Source organism: Ochotona curzoniae, unplaced genomic scaffold, assembly GCF_017591425.1.
Source record: "Ochotona curzoniae isolate NIBS_2020 unplaced genomic scaffold, NIBS_Ocur_1.0 scaffold_3208, whole genome shotgun sequence".
In the NCBI taxonomy this organism is placed as follows: domain Eukaryota; kingdom Metazoa; phylum Chordata; class Mammalia; order Lagomorpha; family Ochotonidae; genus Ochotona; species Ochotona curzoniae.
In genome coordinates this window covers 1,411,176-1,427,461 of record NW_024467106.1, presented here as the reverse complement: position 1 = coordinate 1,427,461, position 16,286 = coordinate 1,411,176, and the positions used below count along the sequence as shown (strand labels likewise).

General features: G+C 67.5%; 1 protein-coding gene across 1 annotated transcript in view; it reads left to right on the top strand.

Moving 5' to 3' along the window:
- The window catches only part of COL5A1 (collagen type V alpha 1 chain), a 69,090-nt gene that overhangs the window by 25,048 nt on the left and 27,756 nt on the right, over positions 1 to 16,286 (top strand). The window contains exons 6-31 of the mRNA XM_040963355.1: positions 192 to 329; positions 411 to 653; positions 1,105 to 1,272; positions 1,629 to 1,685; positions 2,089 to 2,130; positions 2,275 to 2,337; positions 3,504 to 3,578; positions 3,786 to 3,878; positions 4,059 to 4,115; positions 4,219 to 4,272; positions 4,666 to 4,719; positions 5,095 to 5,148; positions 6,148 to 6,201; positions 6,934 to 6,987; positions 7,408 to 7,452; positions 7,878 to 7,931; positions 8,357 to 8,401; positions 8,852 to 8,905; positions 9,069 to 9,113; positions 9,884 to 9,937; positions 10,372 to 10,416; positions 11,366 to 11,419; positions 13,990 to 14,034; positions 14,738 to 14,791; positions 15,390 to 15,497; positions 15,906 to 15,959. Coding sequence (XP_040819289.1) covers positions 192 to 329; positions 411 to 653; positions 1,105 to 1,272; positions 1,629 to 1,685; positions 2,089 to 2,130; positions 2,275 to 2,337; positions 3,504 to 3,578; positions 3,786 to 3,878; positions 4,059 to 4,115; positions 4,219 to 4,272; positions 4,666 to 4,719; positions 5,095 to 5,148; positions 6,148 to 6,201; positions 6,934 to 6,987; positions 7,408 to 7,452; positions 7,878 to 7,931; positions 8,357 to 8,401; positions 8,852 to 8,905; positions 9,069 to 9,113; positions 9,884 to 9,937; positions 10,372 to 10,416; positions 11,366 to 11,419; positions 13,990 to 14,034; positions 14,738 to 14,791; positions 15,390 to 15,497; positions 15,906 to 15,959 — 1,863 coding nt within the window. The remainder of the gene's footprint in view (positions 1 to 191; positions 330 to 410; positions 654 to 1,104; positions 1,273 to 1,628; positions 1,686 to 2,088; positions 2,131 to 2,274; positions 2,338 to 3,503; positions 3,579 to 3,785; positions 3,879 to 4,058; positions 4,116 to 4,218; positions 4,273 to 4,665; positions 4,720 to 5,094; positions 5,149 to 6,147; positions 6,202 to 6,933; positions 6,988 to 7,407; positions 7,453 to 7,877; positions 7,932 to 8,356; positions 8,402 to 8,851; positions 8,906 to 9,068; positions 9,114 to 9,883; positions 9,938 to 10,371; positions 10,417 to 11,365; positions 11,420 to 13,989; positions 14,035 to 14,737; positions 14,792 to 15,389; positions 15,498 to 15,905; positions 15,960 to 16,286) is intronic.

The following is a 16,286-nucleotide window of genomic DNA, read 5'->3' as shown; positions in this document are numbered from 1 at the left end:
CTCAGCCTGGGGGACCGGGCAGCCCGTGCGTTCTTAGGGTTGCTGTCACCTTGGGCCACTGGAAGGCTGGCCTGGGCAGCTCTGTGCTGCAGGAGCCCGCCTGGGCAGCTCTGTGCTGATGGAGCCCGCCTGGGCAGCTCTCTGCGGCCTCTGGGTGCCCCCTCCGGCTCACGTGCCCTGTTTGCTGTCAGTACCCAGAAGGAGACGGCGAGAGTGAGCCCTACTACTACGAGTACCCCTACTATGAGGACCCCGACGACCCCGGCAAGGACCCCGCCCCCACCAAGAAGCCGGTGGAGGCCACGGGAGAGACGACAGAGGTCCCCGAGGTTCGTGTGCGCTGGGACAGGGTGACCGCCGTGCCCCCACCCCGAGAGGGTCCCTCACGGCGCGTCTCTGCCCTGGCACAGGAGCTGACCCAGCCGCCCACCACGGAGGCCGCTCCAGTGCCCGAGGCTGCCGAGGGCGCCGGGCGGGAGGAGGCCCCGGGCGTCGGGGACTACGACTACGTGCCCGTGGACGACTATTACACGCCCGCCCCGTACGACGACCTCAGCTACGCAGAGGTCCCCGAGAGCCCGGAGCAGCACCCTGACCGCCGCCCCGAGGCCGAGGCGCCCACCGGCACCCCCGACGCCACCAACTCCTCCAATGTAATTCCCCTCCCTGGCGGGTGGCGCCCTCCAGGCCTGTGGGCAGGAGTGGGGCTGGGGTGGGAGCCTGGTGCCTCTTCGCTCTGTGGTTAAGTCCTGGGGAGGATCCTGCACCCCGAGCGCCCCCAGCTGCAGACAGAGGATGCCCCAGCCTGCAGGCCAGGGGCCTGCAGAGGTGGGGAGCTAGCCTGCCCCCTGGAGCTCCGGGCTCCCACGGGCACGATGGCCAGTTGTAGCTGGGCTAAGGCTCCTGGCGCCTGCTTGCACGTGGCCGTTGTTGCTGGGAGGGTTCCTAACCCTAACCCTGCCCCGCCCCCGTGAGCACCCCCGGGTGTCATGAGTCCAGATCCCCTAATCCTGGCACTCCCAGCTCCTGGCACAGCCTGCCTGGGCGGCCCTGGGTGTGGCTGTGCCCCCAGCCCTGCTGACCCTGCCACTCCGTCCTCTGCAGCCCGCCCCCGCGGCAGGGAAGGAGGACCCAGAGGGGGAGTTCACAGAGGAGACCATCAGGAACCTGGACGAGAACTACTACGACCCGTACTATGACCCCGACTCCACGGCGTCCCCGTCGGAGATCGGGCCAGGCATGCCAGCCAACCAGGACACCATCTTCGAAGGGGTGAGAGGGCGGAGGCGGCGGTCACACCGCTCACGGGAGAAGGTGGCCTGGACCCAGGACTGTGAGACGCGCTGTAGAGACAGCCTGGGGCCGCCGTGTCCCCGGGCTGACGGAGTGCTCCCTCCCACATGTGGCTCCCGTCTCCCTGGCCCACTGACGGCCGTGGATGCCATGCGCACCTGCCACCCAGTGCTGGCGTTTGTCCTGTCTGTCCTGTCTGTGCTCAGCCGGGCTGTGCTGTCCCACGCTGTGGCCTGTGTGGCCTGCTGGGGTCCCTGCCCGCGGGCTGGGCGCCCTTGGCCTTGCAGTCCGCCGTCCGCATGCTGACTTCTCTGTTTCCGGTGTGTCCTGCCCAGATCGGAGGCCCACGGGGTGAGAAGGGGCAGAAAGGGGAGCCAGCCATCATTGAGCCGGTAAGCGCGTCTCCTCACTGCTCACCTCCCCTCCCGCCCTCCCGAGCTGAGCGCACCCGTGGGTCCCTGTGGGGGCGAGGGCGGAGGGGGCAGTCACAGGAGAGGGTGGGTGCCCCTCACCCCCAGTGCCTGGGGGAACCAGACAGAGGCCTGTGCGCAGCTCGGGGTCCAGCACGCAGGTCGTGGCTCTGGGAGAACCGTGGCGTCTTTGCTGGGGAGGGGGCGCCTGGGGAAGGACCCTTCCCATTATTCCAGGCCCAGTGTGGGCGGCTCCACGGCCCTCACGCCCCCTCCCCAGCCAGGGCCACCACGCGTGAGCCTGCGGGGGGCTGGCCTGAGCCTGCGGGCCCTGGGATCCCCGCACTGACCTGCGTGTGGCCTCGCGTGCCTTTTCTCCCTCCAGGGCATGCTCATCGAGGGCCCCCCTGGCCCTGAAGGCCCCGCCGTGAGTGTCTGGGATGTTGGGGAGGGCGGGGGTCCCTGGCTAGGGAGGAGTGTCACCCCGTGTGCAGACCCCCAGGGTCAGGCCCCCGCGCCCACACCTAGCCCCAGGCCCGCAGCTCCATCTTGAATTTACCTTTGTTTCTAGGGTCTCCCAGGACCTCCTGGAACCATGGGTCCTACTGGCCAAGTGGGGGACCCCGGAGAAAGAGTGAGTGTGACCCTCGCTTCTCTCTGCACTCATGGGCCAAACCCGTATCCAGCGGCAGCTATGGTCAGCCACCAGCTGCAGGGCAGTGGTCAGCCCCAGCTGCAGGGCGGTGGTCAGCTCCAATGGCTGCAGGGCCGTGGTCAGCCACCAGCTGCAGGGCGGTGGTCAGCCCCAGTGACAGGGCCGTGGTCAGCCCCAGTGGCAGGGCCATGGACAGCCCCAGTGGCAGCCATGGTCAGCCACCAGCTGTAGGGCCGTGGTCAGCCCCAGTGGCAGGGCCGTGCTGCAGGGCAGTGGTCAGCCCCAGTGGCAGGGCCATCGTCAGCCCCAGCAGCAGAGCCGTGGTCAGCCCCAGTGGCAGGGCATGGTCAGCCACCAGCTGCAGGGCCGTGGTCAGCCCCAGCTGCAAGGCCGTGGACAGCCCCAGTGGCAGCCATGGTCAGCCCCAGCTGCAGGGCGGTGGTCAGCCCCAGTGCAATGTGGACTGGGAGGTGGCGAGGGAGCCCCTGTGCTCTGGTGCCTGCGTGTAAGTCATGTGAGGTGGAACCCCCGCCTCACCTCCCCAGTGTGGACACCGAGCCCCGACCCAGGAGGGGCCGAGCTGTGCTGCAAGGCCTCGGCCCTGGAGCCGCAGCTGCGCCTGTCCTGTGGGGTCCTTCTGCCCCCTGGCGACCGCCGTGCAGTACTGCAGCCTCAGGCTGCTCTGTGGAGGCGCCTGCTGTGGGTGCCAAGGGGGCATCTCGGGGCTGACTCAGGGGTTGAGGTGTGAGTGACGGCGCCAGGGTCCTTGTGGGTGTCTAGGCGTGCGTGCCCCCAGGCTGGGTGCAGTGCCAGGTGACCCTGCTGGGAGCGTGCACGGCCGGAAGCTGGGCCGGGGGCCTGACTGCCTCACAGGTGTGGAGTTGGGGTCAGCTGCAGACCCCTGGGGCCTACTACGAAGGGGTGACCGGGAGCAGGAGGCGGCCTCCGGGCCAGCCCCTTGGGGCACTGTCTGCTGGCGTTGGGAGCTGGCAGGGTCAGATGGCATTGGGGACTATGGGGTGTTGGCCCCACCCGTGTCCCTGCTTCCTCTGTCCCAGACGCAGCTGCTTCCTGCCACGGTCCAGCCCTGGGCTGCCCGTTATAGGCGCCGGCTCCCACCCTAACCTGGTGCTTTCTGTCCACAGGGTCCCCCGGGACGCCCGGGCCTGCCTGGGGCCGACGGCCTGCCAGGGCCCCCGGGCACCATGCTCATGCTGCCCGTGAGTACCCAGGCTGCACGGTGGGCAGGGCTGGGGGTGCCCTGGCCGCTTCGGGCACCATGGGTGCCGGGAAGGATGTCCTGGATATGGGCAGGGACTCCGGGGCTGAAGCTGACCGGGTGCCCGAAGTGGGGCTGGGAGGTGCCACCGTGGACGGGCCAGGGATTCCCCTGGCACCCCATGACTGTCCCCCACTTCCTGTTGCAGTTCCGCTTCGGAGGGGGCGGTGATGCAGGCTCCAAGGGTCCCATGGTGTCCGCTCAGGAGTCACAGGCCCAGGCCATCCTTCAGCAGGCCAGGGTGAGTAGCCCAGAGCTGGAGTGACTGGGGACGCCGGCCTGGAGCCCCGAGTGCCCCAGTGTGTTCCGAGCTCGGGGTCCAGCGCCAGGCACATGGAGCAGCTACAGGGTGGGGGCTGTGGTCAGGAAGCAGTGGCCCGCACGGCCACCCTGACACCCCTCCGTGTCCTCCCCTTCGTAGTTGGCGCTGAGGGGACCTGCTGGCCCGATGGGTCTCACCGGGAGGCCCGGCCCCATGGTAAGTGGCCGTGAGCTGGCGCTGTGTCCCTGCAGAGCGCGGGGTGCCAACCCGCCCAGGGCCTCTGTCCCGGCCAGTGCTGACCCTGACCTCTCCCCTGCAGGGTCCTCCTGGGAGCGGAGGTCTGAAGGGTGAGCCGGGAGACATAGGGCCTCAGGTATGTGGGGGTCTTGGTGCGCGGGGCCCTGTGCTTGCTCACAGAGGAGGCCCGCTCTCGTTGGTGGGCGGCGTGACCATGGGCAGGACAGAGGCTGGCTCCCGTTGGTGGGCGGCGTGACCACGGGTGGGCAGAGGCTGGCTCCCGTTGGTGGGCAGCATGACCATGGGCGGGACAGAGGCCAGCGCCTGTCAGAGGGTGGCCATGACCATGGGCGGGCAGAGGCCGGCTCCTGACCCTGGCATCTTGTTCCCGGCCCTTGCTCTGGCGTGTCTGTTCCCATGCCCGTCACAGTGATGTCCTGGCGTGGGCTGTGGGCGGGCTCCAGCTTTGCTCTGTCTTCCTGAAGTCCTGGCCTTACCCTGACCCTTCCTGTTGCTCTGCTCCCGGCAGGGTCCTCGAGGCGTGCAGGGTCCCCCCGGCCCCACAGGGAAGCCTGGGAGACGGGTGAGTGTCGGGCAGTGAAGCACCTGCCTGCGTGTGCCAGTCCCGGAGTTCAGGGGCTGCTCACCCTGGGTCTTTGGGGATCAGCAGGGTTTTCCTTGGGTCCTGTTGGCACCTGGTAGAGTCATGCCAGAAACAGGAGGTCATGCGGGGGAAGTTTCCAGAAATGGGAGCTATGGGCTTCCACCTGCCCATGCGGATGGAGGAGTATGGCCCTGGGAGGGGCAGGAGGGCTCAGCTCGTGGCTCCTGGATGCCCCACATCACAGCTTCTGAGAGCAGCTTGGTGAGGGTTGTAGAAGCTTCCGGAACTTTGAGGGGTGAGGACCTTTCTGCCGGTGGCCCTGGGTGTCTGCTGAGTCAGCCCCCTCTGTTCCAGGGTCGTGCTGGCAGTGACGGTGCCCGAGGCATGCCCGGCCAGACAGGCCCCAAGGTAGGTGCCTGGCGTCACGATGATGGCGTGACCTGCCTGTGGCTCCCGTGACACGGTGGTGGGGCAAGTGAGGGCCACACCGGCAAGAATGACCGGCACTGCTGGCTTGCTTAAGGAGCGCAGAGATGGGATCCCAGCAACGGGGACCCCTGGTGACAAGGGACCCAGCCACACACGCGGTGTGGACACAGGACATGTGTGGCCTTGGAGGCTGCCTGGCATGGTCACATCCAAGGCACAGCCGTCCAGTGCACCCTGGGGAGCTGTGGGCTCCTGGCAGAGCGGGGGGGCTGTGTTCACCTGCTTGGAGGAGCAAGGCCTGCCCCCCGGGCTACCCCCGCGGGCGTGCTCATGGGTCCGTGCCCATCCTGGCCCAGCCCTGCCCATCAGTTTATCTGAGGCCATGGGAGGGTCCAGTGGGCCAACAGACCTCACTTAAGGGACCCGTGGCGGGGCGGCAGCTGTGCAGCCAGATCAGCACGGGCTGGGTACCTCCCGTACTGTCTCCTAGGCTTGGTGACTGGAGCCGCCAGGGCGGGGCAGCCACGTCAAGTCTGTGCCACGCCCTTGCTTCACCCACAGTTAGTGCCGCCCCCAAATGGCCCACCATGGCTTCGCATTGGTGACACCCCTGAGCCAGGATGGGCAAGAGTGCTGGGGGCAGGGCCGGGGAGCCGGAAGAGGACAGGCAGGGGCCCTGCCCTGGCAGACACACACTGTGCGGCTGCCCCCTGGAGCCCCCACAATCTCAATGTCTGCGAATGTGCTTGGCCTGTAGCCAGGGGACCGAGACGGCCACTGCTGTGGGACAGAGCGGCCCCCCGGGTGCCTGGGTGCCGTGGGAGGGTGCGTGTGCGGCACTGGTGGGACAGAGCAGCCCCCAGGTGCCTGGGTGCCGTGGGAGGGTGGTGTGTGTGGCTCTGGTGGGACAGAGCGGCCCCCGGGTGCCTGGGTGCCGTGGGAGGGTGGCATGTGACACAGTTCTCTGCCGGCCCGCAGGGTGACCGCGGCTTCGACGGGCTGGCAGGGCTGCCAGGGGAGAAGGGCCACAGGGTAAGTACCCCCTCCCTCTGGGTTCCTGTTCCTCGGGGCGCCTTCTGGGGAGCCTCAGGCACGAGCACCAAGCAATCCACCAACACTTGTCTTGAGGGTCGGCGGTGGGAGTGAACCCCAGAACGGGGTCTGTGTGGCTGGAGGCAGCACCAGGATGGTGACACACAACACGGGGCTGACACACACACAGGGCAGACACACACAGGGTTCACACACACACACAGAGGGCAGACACACACAGGGCAGACACACACACAGGGCTGACACATGCACACACACACACACACACACACACACACACACACACACACACAGCGAGTACGCGCCATTCTGCCAGTTCTGCCGTCTGTGCTGACGACACTCTGAGAAGCTGTTGCTACCTGTCTGCCCCCCCACACAGCCCCAAGGGCACCCCCACCTTGGGCCCGACTGTCCACGCCCCAAAGCTGCAGGGGCGAGGCAGGAGCAGGGCAGGGGCGAGGCAGGGGCGGCCCTGCCCTCCTGGACCTCCCTCCCAGGGACTGCGTCTCAGTGGACACACACAGAGCATGCTGGCCGAGCAGGGCACCCAGGGGTGCCCCGTGGGCGTGGCCCTACCTGGGCCTGCTAGGCCACCTGGTGACACTCGGGCCAGGGTCTTGGCGTGGTCCGGGGCGGCCACTCCGGGGCGCTGTGACAGAGGGTGGGCGGCTGGGTCAGCGCGAGTGGCTAACAGCGTGCTTGACTTCCTAGGGCGACCCGGGTCCTTCCGGCCCTCCAGGACCCCCAGGAGAGGACGGAGAGAGGGTACGTGCCCCCCAGCTGCCCCAGCCTGGCTGGTGTCCGTGAGCCCGCCTGCAGGTGGAGGGAGGGCTGCCGGACGGGGCTCCAGGGGCACACATGCAGGCTTCGTGGGGCTCGGGGTGAAGGCTCATGGCCGTGTCTCCTGCACGGCCACCTCATCGTTGGGCGAAGGCAGGGGGACCCCAGCGTGGTCCGTGTCCCTTGAGGATGGGGGAATCCTGCGTTCACAAGAAATGTGTGCACACACATGTGGTGGGTGTGTGACTCGGGACCTGCATGCGAGGGGGCTGGCACGCCTCTGCCAGAGCAGGAGGAGGCTCCGTCCACTGCCCCCGCTTGCCCCAGCCTCTGCCCCCCAGCACTCACCTGCAGCAGGCAAGGCCTCCGGGTGTTCCCCTAACAATCCCCTCTTCTCGCGCACAGGGCGATGATGGAGAAGTCGGACCCAGGGGGCTGCCTGGGGAACCGGTAGGGCTGCTGGCCGGTGGGGTTCTGGGCTCTGTGTGTGTGTGTGTGTTAGGGTGGGGGTGGGTGGGGACGCAGGCCTCAGGGGAGGCTGCTAGGAGCAGGGTGGGGCGAGGCCTGCAGAAGGCTGTCCCAGGAACAGGCTGGAGCCGGGCGTTTGCTTGTGAGAAGGCAGGCGTGGGGGGCTCTCCCGGGTCTGCAGACCCCCTCCAAGTCCAGGTCTCCTTGGCGAGTGCTCTGGGGCTGGGGAGGGGCAGCGTCCAGGCCGGGTCATGGGCCCCGCCAGAGGGCCCTGCAGGCACCGCCGCCCTGTCCCAGGCGCTGCCTGACTCCCAGTGCTGACGGAGAAGAGAAGTGGAGTGAAGGGGTGTCCATGGAGGGTGGGGGCACCTGCGGCGTTGCACCATTCCTCCCATTTCCTGTTGCAGGGCCCCCGCGGTCTGCTTGGGCCCAAGGGACCCCCCGGCCCTCCTGGACCTCCGGTAAGTCCATCCCTTGTACAGCCCTTGAGACCTCACTGCCCCACGGGGGTCGCTCTTCAAGCTGCCAGCCGTGGACGTAGGGGGCTGCAGGCTGTCCCTGCACAGGAGCCCTGGGATGCCTTGGGTTAGCTCCCTGCTAGAAACGTCTAGAAAGCGGAAGAAGCGCCGGTCCCAGTGGGCGGGCTCCTCAAGGCCAGCCTGGCCTCTCCTCTCCCTGCCAGCCCCTCTGGGGTGTGGGGGCGTCCCTTGCCTGGGGCCTGACAGCACAGCGTCCCTCGGTGGGCAACAGCGGTCAGCAGGTCCTTGGGGAAACCTGAGTGAGGACAATACTGTCCCTGCTGGGCCCCACCTCTCCTGCACACAGTGGGCGTCTCTGCCATCTCCTGCACACAGTGGGTTGTTTTTCTCTCTGCCATCTCCTGCAGGGTGTGACGGGCATGGACGGCCAGCCAGGGCCAAAAGGAAATGTGGTGAGTCCCTGGGGATCGTGGTTTCCTGGCCTGGCCCAGGTGACCCTCCTGCTGGTGTGGGGGTCTGTGGTAGCTGCAGTGGCTGGGACCTGTGGACGGAGGCACAGAGCCCTCACCCGTACAGAGCGCCGAGTCAGCCCCGGCGTTGGCAGGCTGGAGGAAGTCCACGCCCCTGTGCCTGTTCCCCAGTCGCCCTGGGGACTCTGACGGCTTGGGGACTAACATGTGCGACCCTTCTGGTTCCTGGATGGGTGTCGGGTGGGTTTGCATGGGCGAGTTGGCTCCCCCATGCCGGCTTCCCTGCTCTGCTGTTTGAGCTGGGACCCCCAGCCCTCCAGCTGGCCAGAGCAGTCTGAGCAGCCGGGACAGGGTGGGGTGTAGGACCTGCATCTCAGGGAGGGGGTACAGGCCCAGAGCCCCCTTAAGTGCCACTGCCTTCGTTCCCCACAGGGTCCTCAAGGAGAACCAGGACCCCCAGGACAGCAGGGTAATCCCGGGGCTCAGGTGAGTGGCCTGGGGAGGGGAAAGTTCTGTCTAGTGGGGGGAGCCTGGAATGGCAGTGCCCCCACCCCCTGCCAGGCACCCACAGTGCCGGGGAGGGCCTGGGACCAGGCTGGGACAGCAGGGTGGCCGGAGGGTGTGACCCCGCCTTCTTCCCCCCTCGCAGGGTCTCCCAGGCCCCCAGGGCGCCATCGGTCCTCCAGGAGAGAAGGTAGGTGGGCCGAGCCGTGGCCGGGAGTGTGAGGAGCATTGCTCGTGTCCAGCTCCAGGCTGGACACCGCTCCCCTGGCCAGCCTTGCCCTGAGCGCCAGGGGATCCCCTTGGTGAGCATGGCAGACGGAGGCTGCGTGCTCACTTTGCCAGCTCACAGCCTGCTGTGTCTCCCCGGCTCCTCCTGGGTATCTGGGTGGTGTGGGGAGGCCCAGGACTCCCTGATTGTGCTGATCTTGGGGTCCCCACACTGGGGGGCCTCTCTGATGCCCCCTGATGTTGTTTGAGTCAACAGGCCACGGCTGGGGCCGGGTGGGGGCGGTCATGGCAAAGGCCCCTGGGGCCCCCAGCCCCTGAGCAGGTTGGGAGGGAGGGGTGATGTGCCCATTGAGCACGGGGTTGTCCTGAGCAGGTGGTGTGGGTAGAAATGTGGGAGAGAGCTTGGGGGCAGCTCTGGCACAGCTGCCGGGATGGCACCGGGGTTGCCCGTTACTATGTCCAGGCGTCTGGCTTAAGTCCCGGCTCCTGCGTGTGCAGTCCTGGGAGATGACAGGGGCAACCCACGCCCATGGGCGACCAGGGTGCACTGGCTCCTGGCTTCAGCCTGGCCCAGCTGGGGCTCGTGGCTGGCGTTTGGGGAGCAAGCCCATGGCTGGAAGTGGTGCCTTCCAGGTTAGCCGCAGATAAAGGGAACATTAAAAGGGTAAACCGAGTCAGCCTGGGGCCCAGCGAGGCCGGGCCGGGTTTCCTCAGCACTCGGTCTCCTTCCAGGGTCCACTGGGGAAGCCAGGCCTGCCAGGCATGCCCGGTGCCGACGGACCCCCGGTGAGTCGCCCATACAGCCTGCCCCTCCCCGGCCCGTCTCCACCGCAGGAGGCTGCGCCCATGGGGCAGCACAACTGGGGAGGCCCGTGGGTGCCCAGGCTTCTCCTGGTCTGATCACCGGGTTTGGGAGGGTCTGTCATGTCACTGGTGATCATGTGATTGCTCTGGGCTCGCTGCTGCAGTGCCAGCCCAGGGCCTGGCATGGCTGAGTCCTCCTGGGTCTCTGGGTTCACTGCTGCAGTGCCAGCCCGGGGCCTGGCATGGCTGAGTCCTCCTGGGTCTCTGGGTTCACTGCTGCAGTGCCAGCCCGGGGCCTGGCATGGCTGAGTCCTCCTAGGGCTCTGGGCTCACTGCTGCAGCCCCGGGCCTGGCATGGCTGAGTCCTCCTGGGCTGGGGGCCCTGGTGGCTAATAGAGGTCCTTCTTCTATGACAGGGCCACCCCGGCAAGGAAGGCCCCCCTGGAGAGAAAGGAGGCCAGGTGAGTGCTTACCTTGGGGAACCGGCTCAGCCAGTGCCTGTGCCAGGGCCCCCAGCACCCTCAGCTTGGCAAGGAACAAGCCAGGGTGGCATCTGCCCCTCCTCGGGGGTCCCGGCCAACAGCACCAACCTGACCAGCCTGTGCAGGGCAGGACCCTCCCCAGAAGCCAGCAGCAGCTTGCTCGCATGGGGTGCCTCCCTGTGGTTGTGGCAGTCCCTGCTGTCCCGTGCAGCACCTCCGTGTGGCTGCAGTGGCCCCTGCAGGGTCTCGCACGGGGTGCCTCTCTGTGGTTGTGGCAGTCCCTGCCCTTCCCCGCAGCACCTCCGTGTGGCCGCAGTGGCCCCTGCCGTACCCCGCAGCACCTGGCACCAACAGGTTTCCAGGAAGCTCGGGCCCGTCTGGCCCTTCCACCGCAGGCAGTACCATCCTCCCTTTCTAGGTTGCAGGCTGTACCTCATCCATCCAGCCAGGCGTGTGCCTCACAAGTGGCCGGGGCAGTGCCCAGGGCAGCCTGGCCACCGCTGGCTCACGGCGGGGTCTGGACGATGTCGCGGGGGGGAAGGGGCAGGGGAGCCCTGTGCAGCAAGGCTGGCCAATGCGAGGGGCCTGAGCCAGGGGTCCTGCTCAAGCCCCCCGATTCCACTGCAGGCCCCCAGGCTGGGTGTGCATCCGGCTAGGGGCGCTGAGCCTGCCGCTTCCTCCCTTGGGTCCTGTGTGAATTAAAGCCCCCAGGGGTGCAAAGGGGCTTGGGGTCAGCTCACAGTGACCTGTTGCTGCAGCGTGGGGCAGCTGTGCTCAGCCTGTCCCCCCACACAGCCACTAGCGGTGGTCCAGGCTGGGGCTCTTAGTGGGGTGGGGGGCATGGGCTGGTGGACGCAGAGGGTCATCATACAGAACGGACCCTGGGCGGACCTGGCAGCACACCTGATATGATCCTGCCTGATTCCAGGGCCCGCCTGGCCCCCAGGGCCCCATCGGCTACCCAGGCCCTCGTGGAGTAAAGGTGAGTGGGTTCGGAGACCGCCTGGGCTGGGGGGCTGGGGGGCTGGGCTCGTGGGGAGGGCCAGGGTGACCCTGATGGGCAGGTGGCCCCGGGGGTGGGAGAGCCTCCGGCCTGCTCTGCTACTGCTCTCTCAAGGCCCTCCCGACCAAGCCTCAGCCAGGTGAGGTGAAGCCACTCCGTTCCTCCCGGGGGTCGGGGGACGGCACGTTTCTCCTGGCTGCTCGCACATCTCCAAGGAGCAGGCGCCTGTCCCTGCTGCGGGCGGACCAGGCTCTCAGAGCCCAGAGGGCTGCCACCTGAGCCCCTGATGGTGCGGAGCGCCTGCAAGATCAGGCTCTCGGACACCAGGGTGTGGCCGCCCGAGTCCCTGATGGCACAGAGCGCCTGGCCCCCGATGGCACGGAGCACCCCCAGGCTTTCCCTGCACACGCAGGCTCCTGGGGGTCTCCTCCCCGAGAGGCAGGGTGTCACACCGGGGCCCCTTGCATCCGCCTCACCCAGCTGGCACCACACCAGGGCATGTGGTAGGCAGGGTGTCACACCGGGGCCCCTTGCATCCGCCTCACCCAGCTGGCACCACACCAGGGCATGTGGTAGGCAGGGTGTCACACTGGGGCCCCTTGCATCCGCCTCACTCAGCTGGCACCACACCAGGGCATGTGCCATCCCGGGGTGCTGGTGTATGAACAGAGTCCAGGGCTCTACCCCCAGATTGCACAAAAACCCGTACCTGAGGTGTACCCACCAGGTACCCCACCCATGTTCCCTGCGTGGCCACAGCTTCCACTTCCAGAATATTCCAAATTCAAGAATCACTTAAGATCTTCCCCCCACCTACTGTCCCCCTCACCACCACCCACTGTCCCCTACCCGCCTGTGGCTGGGCCTGGGGCCTGGCTGTTCCCCACCACCACCCACTGTCCCCTACCCGCCTGTGGCTGGGCCCAGGGCCTGGCTGTTCCCCACCACCACAGTGGCGTGGGTCCTTGGCAGGGACAGTGGTGGCGTGGGCTCTCAGCCTGGTTTTGTGGCAGTTTCCTGCCGGGTACCAATGCCCACCCAGTGCCCACCCAGTGGCTGCTTGCAGAAGGCACTTCCTGCGGCCATTGCTTGAATGGGTTTACTGTCGAGCACCAGGCCGCAGCTCCAGCATGCACGCTGGACCTGAAGACCAGGGCCGCTCTCCCCGGGGAGGTGGACTCTCCATGCATCAGACCTGGGCAGACCTCGCAGCCCACAGCACCATGGGGCGGGCGGGAGTGTCGGCCGAGCAGAGTCTTCAGCCCCTGCTGTATGGGCGCCAAGCCCATCCTGCAGGGTTCCTTGCTTGGGGCCTGACCCCACCCCGCCATCGCCCCCTGCCAGGCGTCCGTAGACACCTCTGGCTGGCAGCTCTTCCCCAGGGCCAGACCCAGCATGTCTTGAGTAGCTGATGTTTGAGACGGACAGAAGCTGCCCCCTGCCCAGCGAGGGCTGGCAAGCCTGCCGTGGCTGTGACATGACTGTGACGGTGGCCGTGGCTGCGACCGTGGCTGTGACCGTGGCTGTGACCGTGGCCGTGGCTGCGACTGTGGCTGCGACCGTGGCTGTGACCGTGGCCCTCAGGCCTGCTCTGCTCCTGCCTAGCCTCGTAGTTCCCTTATCTTCACTCTGCACTGTGACGGGCTGTGTCAAGTTCTGGCCACAAGAGGGAGCTGGCAGGAGGCAGCCCCTTGGTTTCCGGCTATCCCCCACCACAGCCACCTCCCCTCCCAGCAGGTGGCCGGGCAGGCCATGGCCAGCAGCCACTGTCTGTGGCTACAGTCACAGTCGAGCTCTGAGGTTGGGGAGGTGACCCTGAGACGTGCCGTGCCGCCCTGTCCCCCGATGTCACGTCCCTGGGTCAAGGCCAGGACGCAAAGAGGAGGTTGTGGCCCAGTGACGGTCACTGGGCTTAAGCAGTGGTACCCGTGGGACGGGCCTTCGCCGTGGTGAGGACACCAGGTCCCGCTGACACGCACCCCGGGAGGGAGCGGGGGTGTCTCAGGTCCACGGACGCCCTGGGTGGAGCTGCAGCCGCGGCTGTCACGGTGACTGGGGTGTGTGTCTGTCTTCGCTCTGTTGTGGGATGCCAGAGCAGTGTGGGCGGTGCATGGTGTGCATGCCCCTGCCAGTGTGGGAACAGGGCCGGGGGCACCACCATGCTGCCCACAGGAGGGGCCCGGACGCCGAGGACAGCGAGCCCAGAACGGGCTGGGAGCGGAACCTTCATCTGGGCCCAGAGAGTGTGTCCTGCCTCCTTCCCAAACCTCTGAGAGAGCCGGACACTGGCCTGGGTGGCACAGGGTGCAGGCGTGGGCTGGGGAAAGGGCGGGTCCCAGGCTCGCTCTGCCATGTCGAGGAGAGATGTCAGTGGGAGGCTGTGGGCCTCGGGCGGCCACAGGCAGAGCTGACCCTTGGGCCAGGGACACTGCCACGTCCCTTCCGGGGGACTGAAGAGCTGACTCCAGAATGCTGGAGCAAGACACGGGCAGGAGGGGGCACTCAGCCTGGGGACCCTGGTGACCACCCATCTTCCTCTCCACATGCAGGGGGCAGACGGCATCCGAGGCCTGAAGGGCAGCAAGGGCGAGAAGGTGAGTGTGTCCCTGCAGCTGCAGGCACCCCGGGCACTGGGTGCCCAGGCGGAGGCTGCCTGCGCATGTCCGGCACCAGAGTTGCTTCTCTTGGTGTGGGGGCAGGGCGGCCAGTTCCTCTGGCCAGAGAAGGCCCTGGCCCCCGTGTAACAATGGCTGGCTCACCAGGCAGCTGGCCGAGGGTCTGTTTCACACCGCAGAGCTGGGCCAGGGTCCCGGGAGGGTGGCCTGGGGCTGGGCTGTGGCTCAGACCGGCACTGCATGCCGCATCACGGCCTGTAGGGGTCACTGCGGTTAAAGAAGAGCTCAGCTGGCGAGATGGCCGCCACCCAGCAGGGGCAGCAATGACCGCGGCCTGCTGCGCGCCCTGCCCCCTGACCTCATCTCCACTCCCAGCAGCTGCCCACTGAAACATGAGGGGTCTGAGCGGCTGGGCCCCTCCCACGCTGCACATGTGTTAAGCTCAGGCCCCTGTCAGGACCTGTGGGCCTGCGGAGTGGCGCTTCTGTCCCCAGGGACCCCGAGGAGCTGCGTCCCCCCCAGTGCCCGCCCCAGCCCTAGGTGGGGCTGCTGGCCCTCAGTGACTGCACTGGGCTCATGGGGACCCTGCCCGGGAAGGAGGGACCTGGCTAGGGTCTGCTGTGGAAGCAGATGCCAGGCAGCAGGCTCTCATCCGACTGAACCCCCTGCGGATCCTGTCCAGGGAGAAGATGGCTTCCCGGGATTCAAAGGCGACATGGGCATCAAGGGTGACCGGGTGAGTAGCTCGGGTCAGGTGTGGGCCCTGCAGGAGAGGACGGAGCCCCATGCCTGCACGCCACTGCTAGAGACACCGTTCTAGAACATTCTTCAGAGAAGGGTCCCTGGGGGCTGCCCGGGGGCTGCAGGAGGCGTCCTGGCTCTGGGGAAGGGGCTGCTCCACAGCACTGCCAGCAGCTGTGGAGCTCAGGAGCCGCTGGTGTGCAAAGCCCTCTTGGCCACCCGGCAGCTGCTCTGGGAGACGGACCAGGGCAGGTAGGACCAGGCCTGGCGCTGCACGGCACTCCGCTAGTTCCTGGGCCCTGGGAGCCGATGAGGCAGGGTGAGAGGCCTGCGTGGCCTAGGGTCTCCTGCTGCCGGTAGCCGGTCCTTCTCTGTTCCTTCTGGGGGCCATCATGCTGCCCAGTAGCGTTTGTCTTGGCTGGGAGCTCTGCCCAGGCAGGCGTGGGAAGTGCGGTGTGATGGGGTGCAGCCAGGGCAAAGAACTGCTGTGTGCCCCCCATGACCTTATAGGGGAGGGGTGCTGAGTGAGGCCACAGGAGCAGGTGGCTGAGGTTGGTGGATGTGGCCCTCACCTCCTCTTCTCTAACTTGCAGGGAGAGATTGGCCCACCCGGTCCCAGAGGAGAAGATGGGCCCGAGGGCCCGAAGGGTCGTGGTGGCCCCAACGGCGACCCTGGTCCTCTGGGGCCCACCGGGGAGAAGGTCTGAAGGGGCTCCCCTCTCTGTCCACAGCTGGGCTGCTGGCTGCCCCTCCAGGGCAGTGCGCTGACCAGCTGTGGCTGGATCCCCAAGCTCCCTGCCCTCACCACCAGTGGCCACCACAGGCCTGCCCTTCTGGCAGCGCCACCCCCAGCCCCTGCCACGTCGGCCCCCTCGCCTGGGCCCTGGCAACAGTGGGCAGGGAGAGGGGCTGGGGACCCCCACCCATAACAGCATGAAGAGCACTCCATCCCCAGCCTGGTCTGACGGCATCCGGTCCACCCAGTGTAGGGCCGCGTGTGCCCCTGACATGGATGCTGAGGGCAGGCAGGGGCCGCCCTGTCCTGCCCGGGCCCCGAGGGGCTGTGGCCTTGTTGCCTTCACTCCCTACTCACTGCTTCCTTTTCACAGGGAAAGCTCGGCGTGCCAGGATTACCAGGCTACCCGGGCCGGCAGGGGCCGAAGGTAACTCGGGGTGGGAGTGAGCCAGACGGCCACGCTGGGCAGGGGCCTCCCTGGCGGGCCCCACATTTCCTTGTCCATCCTGCCTGGGCAGTGGCAGAGATGGGGTCAGCTGCCAAGGACCCGTGGGCCGGCCTGCCTCAGAGAGGCATGGTGACCTGGGTGGGGCCGCCCTCTGGGATCCCCTACTGGGGACAGGGTCCTGCAGCCGGCAGCGGGCCGTGCAGGTGGCTGCGATGCGGCCTTGTGCCCCGCCCGGGTCAGCAGCAGGGGCCCGATGCTCACACACTCCGTTCCAAGGGACCCATCCTGAAACACTGCAGAGGTCAA